Genomic DNA, 9375 nt, shown 5'->3' on the forward strand with positions numbered 1-9375 from the left:
ATATAGAAAGAGAGAGAGAAATATAGAGAGAGAGATATATCTTCTCAAAGATTGCTGAACCTCTGTAAGGGAGGAGGAGCCTCTCCTTATATAGAGGAATGCAAAGCAAATCTTGTTAAACAAGCTTGAAAGGGGCTTCATCCCTATGGAGGAGGGATGAGTGAAAACCAGCTGGCTCAAAAGATCTGGCGTGAAATCTACTAAGGCAAAGTGTTCTGCAGGCCATCAGTGGTGGCCGGCAGGCTTCATCAATGGCAGGCAGTGATAAATGCATGGCCGGCAGTGGTAGAGAGTGGCCGGCAGTGCCCCATGAGAAGCATGCTGAAAGGACCAACATATGGTCCAAGAATGGGGCAGAAAGGATACAGGGTTTGGAAAGCTCAAACCTGTGATGTTCCACCGCAAAAGTTGAATACTCGATGAGCAATCGAACTTGTGGCTGGATGTACCTGCAAGCACAACCAAGTCTTGAGGACGGTCAAAAATAGAGTGTCTACACAAGCTGGTGGTGATTTTTTTGTTGGTGAGGGTTTCTCAAATTAGAAGAAAAAAGAAAAAATTCAGACTCATGTTAGAGGTCCCAATAGTGCTCATAATCAAGCTTCGAGTAACTGTCAAGACTTGTTAAACCAAAACCAACATATTGAAATGATTTTTTTCAAACAATCTGATTAAGCTCGAATTGAATATCGAACCCATTTGAATTCATCAGTTGATTGCGTTCAATTTCTTCTAAGACAAGGACTTGCGTTTCGTGGGCATGATGAATTTGAAAATTCAAGTAACCAAGGGAATTTTCTTGAATTTCTCAAGTTTCTTGCTGATCATAATGAAGATGTCAAAATGGTTGCATTGAGCAATGCTCCACAAAATCTCAAGTTGACATCTCCTGATATTAAAAAAGACATTGTAAATGTGGCTGCATTTGAAACTATCAATGTGATTATTAGAGATTTTGGTGATGCACTTTTTTCTATTTTGATTGATGAAGCCCGTGACATATCAATGAAGGAGCAAATGGTAGTTGTAATACGATATGTTGACAAAAAAGGCCAAGTGATTGAACGTTTTTTGGGTATTGAGCATGTTGCTAATACGAATGCTCTCTCGCTTAAACAAGCTATGGAAAATTTATTCTCCAAACTTAGATTGAGTATTTTCAGATTGCAGGGTTAATAATATGATGGGGCTAGTAATATCCAAGGTGAGTTCAATGGTTTTAAAACACCTATACTGAAAGAGAATCCTTGTACATATTATGTTCATTGTTTTGCTCATTAATTGCAATTGGCACTTGTAGCCGTGGCAAAGAATCATAATCAAATTGCTTTACTTTTCACTTTGGTTTCTAATGTGGTGAATGTTGTTGGAGCATCATGTAAACGCCGAGATATTGTTAGGGAGAAGCAAGCTGCAAAGTTACTGAGGCACTTAATACTGGAGAGCTATCTAGTGGGCAAGGCTTAAATCAAGAAATTAATCTTAAACATGCTGGTGATATACGTTGGGGTTCACACTATGGTACTTTAGTCAGCTTAGCTAGTATGTTTTCAACAGTGATTGATGTGCTTGAAATGATTTCGGAGGATGGTTCAAATTCAGAACAACGAGCAGAAGCAAATATATTGTTGGATTCAATTCAATCATTTGAGTTTGTATTCAACCTTCATTTAATGAAAACGATATTGGCTATTACAAGTGAGTTATCACAAGCACTACAAAGGAAAGATCAAGATATTGTTAATGCCATGAATTTAGTTTAAATTTCTAAAGTACGACTCCAAAAGATGAGGGAGAGTGGGTGGACATCTTTACTTGATAATATTTTCTCTTTTTGTAAAAAACATGAAATTGATGTTCCCCAAATGAAAGATATGTTTGTAGCTCGAGGGAGAAAAATGCGCAATGCTCAAGAAATTACAAACTTACATTACTATCGCGCTGAGTTATTCTACACTGTTTTGGATATGCAAATTCAAGAACTAAATGCTCGTTTCACTGAGTCGAACACTGAGTTGTTACTTTGTGTGGCATGTTTGAATCCATCTAACTCGTTCTCTAGCTTTGACAGGAAAAAGTTAATTCATCTTGCTAAATTTTATCCCAAAGCATTTTCTTCAATGGAGCTCATAGTACTTAATGATCAACTTGATGCATATATTATCGACATGCTATCCAGTAGTGAGTTCTCAATGTTGAATGGAATTACCGATCTTGCTAAGAAAATATTAGAGACTGGAAGAGACAAAGTATATCCATTGGTGTATTTACTCTTGACTTTAGCATTAATCTTACCTGTTGCAACTGCTACTGTTGAGAAGGTATTTTCAGCTATGAATATTGTGAAGAATCGGTTGTGGAACCCAATAGGTGATGAATGTATGAATGATAGCCTGATTGTCTACATTGAGAGAGATATTTTTGATGGCATTGATAATGATACTATTATGGAAAGATTTCAAAAGATAAAAACTCGTCGGGGTTTCGTTGTAAAAGTTTAAAATTTAAAACTTTTTGTAATGGATATTAATTTTTAATGTTTAACATTAGTTCGAAAAATTATTATTATGTTATTGTTATTGATTGGAGAAGAAAAAATTTGAGATTGCAATTAATGGGTATCCCCCTATATTAAATTCCTGGCTCTGCCACTGTCCATGGTTCTACTTTTTGACATTATTTCGATAATTTGAACCGTTCACATTTTAAGGCTTGTCGAGTATATTATCCCTGTAAAAAATCAAGTCGATCGGATAACTGCAACTACGTGTTCGAATCATTTTTATATGAATTGTTTATTTTTTCACCGTTCGATTTTTTTATACAAAATTGATTCAAACATGTTTGTTGTCGTTATCTGATCGACTTAATTTTTTATAAGGATAATGTACTCGATGAACCTTAAAATGTGAACAATTCGGAATATCGAAGTGGGACCCAAAAGTAAGCCCACAGAGCAGACAGGAGGGTCTAGTCTTCATCTCCAACTGGAGACAAGTTGGACTAAAAAGTAAAATAAATTTGTCAGAATATTAGAAAATATTACTAAAAATAAACAAAAATTTGTGTGTATTTTTGTTTAGGTTTTCGTGTGTTTTCTAATTTTTTTTTTCCATATTTTAATTAAATTTAATTATTTTTTAGATGTATTATATTTAAAAAGTAAAAAAAATGATTACATTATTAAAAATTTCAATAAAGACAATCGAAAATCTGTTTAAAAATAATTTTTGAAAATATATACCAAATAAAAACTCCTTTTAGCAAAAAATTGATAAATAAATAAATAATCATATTTATGTTTTTTTTTTAAGATCTTTAAGAAGCAATTTAATGTTGTTCTTAAAGCAAGGAACGTTTTCATAAAATTTTCAAATAAATTGCAGAAAATAGAAACATGTAGAAAGCTTTGAAAAATTGTAGAAAACTAAAAATAATTGCGAGATGATGACTTATAAATTAATTACAAAAATATGATTAAAGTTATATTTTCATCCCTATTATATTTCTACCCTTAGACAATCTATTTTCCTCTATTTTCTCTCTTTTCCTTTTCTTCTCTTGCCTACAATTTTTGAGCCACCTCTCAATCGTTGCTTACCTCTCATCCACCATTACTAGCAACCTTTACCTCTATAATTGCCCTTATCTGCCTACTCTAGTCCCTTTCTTACACTTTCCCATCTTTCTCAAAACCCATTTTTCTATACCACCCCCTGTCTCCTTACTCACCATTGCTGCTGCCATTACCACCTACCTTCTTCATTCATCATTTACTCTTATCCCACCGTACCCAAGGACTTCTCAACTCTCCCAAACCACCATGATAGCCCAACCCCTTTTCTAGAGCCCTAGATCTTCGTGATCTCTCTCCATCTTTATCACTTTAATCTTTGTTATAATTATAGCGGAAGGAGGTATAGATGGTGAATGAGGGTTGATGGTGGCAAGTTAAGGAAGGATTGGGAAGGGATGGGAAAGACAAAGGTGGGACCAGCAACGACTAGGAATGGTAGGGGATGGAAGAGGAAAAAGAGAGAGAAGATGAAGTGAGGAGAGAGTTATTGAGGGCAAAAGTGTAATTTAATATTTTTAAGTTCTATCTATATTGCAATTATTTTTATTCTCCTACATTTTTATAGTTTTTTCAAAAAAAAAAAAAAATTCTAACAATTTCCCTTTTGTTGATATTTTTTATTAATTAATGAAGCCTAGTAAGTTACAATGATACCAAATACAACATATAAATTAATATATTGAGAATAAGCCCCATGAGAGATTGTTAGTGATGTGTAAAGATTTTGGCCAATAGACTAGCCCATTGATTGTGTAAAATATGTATTTGAATAAAAATATATATAAGTATTATTAAATAAACAAATAAAAACTTTCTATTGGTTAACCTAACTTTAAAAGAAATAAAAATAAAAAAACCTTTAATTATCCCTTGAATTCAAATTTTTAAATGTATTTTATTGGGATTTTTATTGATAAGTCCAATTTAGAAGTGTTTTAACCCAAGAAGTCCATGAAAGAATTTTTTAACCCATTTAGTCCCACGTATGTATTGTTTTATTCCATAAAGTCCATTTTCTTGATTTACACTATTTTCTTGGACACTTATGCCCTTATATTTAATTTTGATACCTTTATAAATATTTTTTCAACGATTAGCAATTTAATGATGTGAAAATTCATATTTTGAAATTCACATTTGTAGGAATGTAAATTGGCCCGTGGGCGGCCTGAAACCCGCCCGTGAGCCAGGGCGGGCCCGGCCCATTGACAATGTGAATATTCACATTGACATGTTAAAATTCACATTAATAGAAGCGTAAAATTGGTCCCCGTCCCGTGGCGGCGTGAAACCCGCCTGCGGCCCATGGGCGGCCCGAGGCGGGCCCGGTTCGGCCCATTGATAATGTGAATATTCACATTAACATGTTAACATTCACATTGATAAGAGTATAAAATTGGGTCGCGGCCCATGGGCGGCCAAAAGCCCGCCCGCAGCCCGGGACGGGCCCAGCCCGGCCCGTTGACAATGTGAATATTCACATTGACATGTTAATATTCATATTGATAGGAGTGTAAAATTAGTCCGCGCCTCGTAACTGCCCGAAACCCACCCACAGCCCGTGGGCAGGCCCGGCCCGACCTGTTGACAATGTGAATGTTCACATTAATATGTTAACATTCACATTGATAAGAATATAAAACTAGACAGCAGCCCAGGGCGGGCCCGACTCAGCCCGGCCCGGCTCGTTGACAATGTGAATATTCACATTGACATGTTAACATTCACATTAATAGGAGTATAAAATTGGCCCCCGTCCCGTGGCGGCGCGAAACCCGCCCGCGGTCCATGGGCGGCCCAGGGCGGGCCTAGTCCAGCCCGTTAACAATGTGAATATTCACATTGACATGTTAACATTCACATTGATAAGAGTATAAAATTGGCCCGCAGCCCAAGGACGGCCAAAAGCCTGCCAGCTGCCTGGGACGGGCCCGGCCCGGCCCGTTGACAATGTGAATATTCACATTGACATGTTAACATTCACATTGATAAGAGTGTAAAATTGGCCCGCAGCCCGTGGGCGGCCCGAAGCCCGACCGCAGCCCGAGGCGGGCTTGGCTCGACCCGTGACAATGTGAATATTCACATTGACATGTTAACATGCACATTGATAGGAGTGTAAAATTAGCCCGCGCCCCGTGGCTGCCCGAAACCCGTCCACAGCCCGGGGCGGGCCCGGCCCGGCCTGTTGATAATGTGAATATTCACATTGACATGTTAACATTCACATTGATAAGAGTGTACAATTGACCCGTGACCCGTGGGCAGCCCGAAGACCGACCTCGGGCCAGGGCAGACCCGCCCCGTTGGCAATGTGAATATTCGCATTGACATGTTAACATTCACATTGATAGGAGTGTAAAATTAGCCCGCAGCCCGTGGGCTGCCCGATCACAGCCCGAGGCGGGCTTGGCCCGACCCGTGACAATGTGAATATTCATATTGACATGTTAACATTAACATTGATAGGAGTGTAAAACTTGTTCGCTGCCCGAAGCTCGCCCGCGGCCCGGGGTAGGCCCGGACCCAAACCCGAGCCACCCCAGGCAGCCCACGGGCTTCGGGCCGCCCATGGGACACGAGTCAATTTTACACTCCTATTAATATGAATGTTAGCATGTCAATGTGAATATTTGCATTGTCAACAGGCCGGGCCGAGCCCTCCTCGGGCCGCCCACGGCCCGTGGGCGTGTTTCGGGCAGCTACGGGACACGGGCTAATGTTACACTCTTATCAATGTGAATGTTAACATGTCAATGTGAATATTCACGTTGTCAATGGGCCGGGCCCGCGTCGGCCCGAGGCGGATCTTCGGGCTGCCCACGGGTCACGGGCTAATTTTACACTCTTATCAATGTTAATGTTAATATATTAATGTGAATATTTACATTGTCAACGAGCCGGGCGGGGACCGCCCTGGGCAACGTGCGAGCTTCAGGCCGCCTATGGGCCACGGGCCAATTTTACATTCCTATCAATGTGAATGTTAATATGTCAATGTGAATATTCACATTGTCAACGGGCCGGACCAGGCTCGCCCCGAGCCGCCCATGGGACGCGAGTCAATTTTACACTCTTATCAATGTGAATGTTAATATGTCAATGTGAATATTCACATTGTCAACAGGCCGGGTCGGGCCCGCCCCGGGCCCCCACAGGCCGTGGGCTAGTTTCGGGCAGCCACGGGGCACGGGCTAATTTTATACTCTTATCAATGTGAATGTTAACATGTCAATGTGAATATTTGCATTATCAACGGGTCGGACCGGGCCCGCCCAGGGCAGCCCACGAGCCGCAGGCAGGTTTCGGGTCGGCCACAGGCCGCGGGCTAATTTTACACTCCTATCAATGTAAATGCTAACATGTCAATGTGAATATTCACATTGTCAACGGGCCGGGCTGGGCCGGGCCGGGATCGCCCCGACCCATGCCAGGGTTTCGGGCTGCCCACGGGTCATGGGCCAATTTTACACTCTTGTTAATGTTAATGTTAATGTTAATATGTCAATGTGAATATTCATATTGTGAATGGGCCGGCCCGGGCCCGCCTCGGGCGACGGGCTGGTTTCGGGCCGCCCACGGGCCGCAGGCCGATTTTACACTCCTACCAATGTGCATGTTAACTTGTCAATGTGAATATTCATATTATCAACGGGCTGGGTTGGGCTTTTTTTTGGCTTGTGGGCCGGCCCGGCCCGGCTCGAATTTTTTCGGGCACCCACGAGGATCGACATGAGCTGGGCCCCTACACATTGACGATATAAACATTTATATTGACGGTGTGAACATTCACATTAAGGGTATTTTGGTAATTATGTCACCCATAGAACTTATTGAAACATAAGAAAATAATGTGAACTAAATGGAACATAAGTAGATGAAAAGGGTATTTTGGTCTTCTTATCTCAAATTGGACCTAATGGAATACTCAAAAAGAATATGGGTTGGATGGAATAACACTCTTAGAAAATGGATTTATCAAAAAAGCTCCCTATTTTATTAATATGGAAACCCTTAACCAATCTTATATATTTGCCTTTCTCTTAACCTTACCAAATAATCCCAATCTCATAAAATAAAATCAAAAAACCAAGATCTTTGAAAACCCTAAACAATATAGCAGTTCGGTATAAGGAGCTTTTTGAAAGGAAATAAAACTCCATATAATCGGGCAATCCAATGCACCATTTATTTTAGAAAAGGTAAGTTTTATATTTGCGCGTATAGTTCTTTCATCCCTTTTTTGCATTTTAATAAATGTTTGAATATCTATTCATTTCGTATTTTTGCTTGAGCTTTTTGATGTGAGTAACTACATGTAATATTAAACATATGTATTTATCTATATTTATAAATAATGTATTTATAAATAATAATATATGCATGTAATATTATATATACATATGTATAAATGTATATATTTTGTATGTATGTATATGTTTAATGTCAATTATGTTGGAAAATTGGTTTTTATAGGTTTATTTTGGGCCAACTTTGATCTCAAATTTGAGTGGGTCCTAAACATCTCTTGGGGTGGGTTCCAAGAGATGACGTATTTCTTACCGTATGACAAATCACATGGTGAAAACGGTTCGTCAAAACCATTTATAAGTGAATGAGAAGTTGACGTCATTTTCTGGTTCATGGAATGGACAAATAAAAGAATAAAATGTGGGTTTCCTTATAAGGCATGTCCCACATTAGAAACTTAAGAGAACTTATGTGTGTATATAAGTTCTAGGTAGCAACACTTGGGTTGGTCCCCAAGAGGCACCCCAAGTTTGTAGAAATGAGGAATTATGGACCAATTAAACCTTGGATCAAACCACCACATGCGCACCACCGCCGTCCCACTGGCCGAACCGAGTCGTGTCGGTTGTGGGTCGGGTTGGTTCTAACTTTAATTTTAAATTTTGTGGACAAAATTTATTTGAATTTTTTCTCAAATTCTTGTAGGAAATTATTTAAATTTCAAAATGAAATTAATTCAAATCTTTTGTCCAAAAATTGTGCCAACAGATTAAACTGTCACCGAACAGATTCAATTCTTCCCATAACAGATTTAAAACTGCCAGCAGTTTTCAACAGATAGAAACTACCCAACAATTATCTGTTCAAATAGTTCTGCTCCTATTCATTCAAATTCAGATCTATTCATTCATTTTTATACCTATTCAAACTGCCATTTTTTTGCCTATAAATACTAGAAGTTTTCCAGCATTTTGGACATTCTGAAAATCTATTTTCTTCCTTTCATTTTGCTCTCTTGCATAGATATTGATAACACAATTATGATACAACGAGTTCTAGAGGGAATGGATCGGACTGGTCCACGCTTCTCCAACCGTTATCTGAATGGCCAAGCCCACCTAAAAACCTGCATAGGAGTTCAATGGAGAACGGGGAGTCCCCCAGCGAACCCTCCGACGAGCAAGTTAAAGAGAGAGATAAGTGAAATGTATGGATATGAATTGGAGATAGAAAACTTAACCTTCTTCTTGTCTTCAACATTTGCTTATATTCTTTGGTCATCATTTCGCTGTCCCTTCTGACCTGCCATCTTGGCCGAAAGTTTATGCTGTAGCTTACCTCGTTCAGGATAAGGGGGTGCTGTTCCGACGGAGAGGTGTTGTCGTAATAAATGCTGTGATGGGCTGCATTAATGGTGATGTGCAGTGGCAATAACTTTGTAGATCTTTGTCTGCTGATGTGGCTTGTCCCTTACCTGCCGTATGTCTGAATGTCATTGGCTCTTTATGTCACGTTGGATTCTAGCTGTTCTGGACTTCATCAGCTGG

At 39.3% G+C, this 9375-nt stretch overlaps 2 protein-coding genes across 2 annotated transcripts; both read left to right on the plus strand.

The window, feature by feature from the left end:
• Positions 1-843: 843 nt before the first annotated feature.
• LOC145803301 (uncharacterized) lies at positions 844-1763 on the plus strand. Its single transcript, XM_082896581.1, has 3 exons — positions 844-1171; positions 1301-1456; positions 1558-1763. Exons 1-3 carry the CDS (start codon positions 844-846, stop codon positions 1761-1763), a joined length of 690 nt encoding a protein of 229 aa, XP_082752707.1.
• Positions 1764-1898: 135 nt separating this feature from the next.
• LOC145803302 (uncharacterized) lies at positions 1899-2501 on the plus strand. Its single transcript, XM_082896582.1, has one exon. It carries the CDS (start codon positions 1899-1901, stop codon positions 2499-2501), a length of 603 nt encoding a protein of 200 aa, XP_082752708.1.
• Positions 2502-9375: the final 6874 nt, after the last annotated feature.

This window comes from Camellia sinensis, chromosome 11 (assembly GCF_055761805.1).
Source record: "Camellia sinensis isolate YWXY chromosome 11, ASM5576180v1, whole genome shotgun sequence".
NCBI lineage: Eukaryota > Viridiplantae > Streptophyta > Magnoliopsida > Ericales > Theaceae > Camellia > Camellia sinensis.

Excerpts from the sequence above, each read along its gene's own strand:
- LOC145803302 (XM_082896582.1), top strand. The coding sequence starts at position 1,899 with ATGCGCAATGCTCAAGAAATTACAAACTTACATTACTATCGCGCTGAG.
- LOC145803301 (XM_082896581.1), top strand. The coding sequence starts at position 844 with ATGGTTGCATTGAGCAATGCTCCACAAAATCTCAAGTTGACATCTCCT. Across the intron at positions 1,172-1,300 it reads GAGTATTTTCAGATTGCAGG|CCGTGGCAAAGAATCATAAT; the intron begins GTTAATAATATG and ends TGGCACTTGTAG. Across the intron at positions 1,457-1,557 it reads ACTGGAGAGCTATCTAGTGG|TGATTGATGTGCTTGAAATG; the intron begins GCAAGGCTTAAA and ends TGTTTTCAACAG.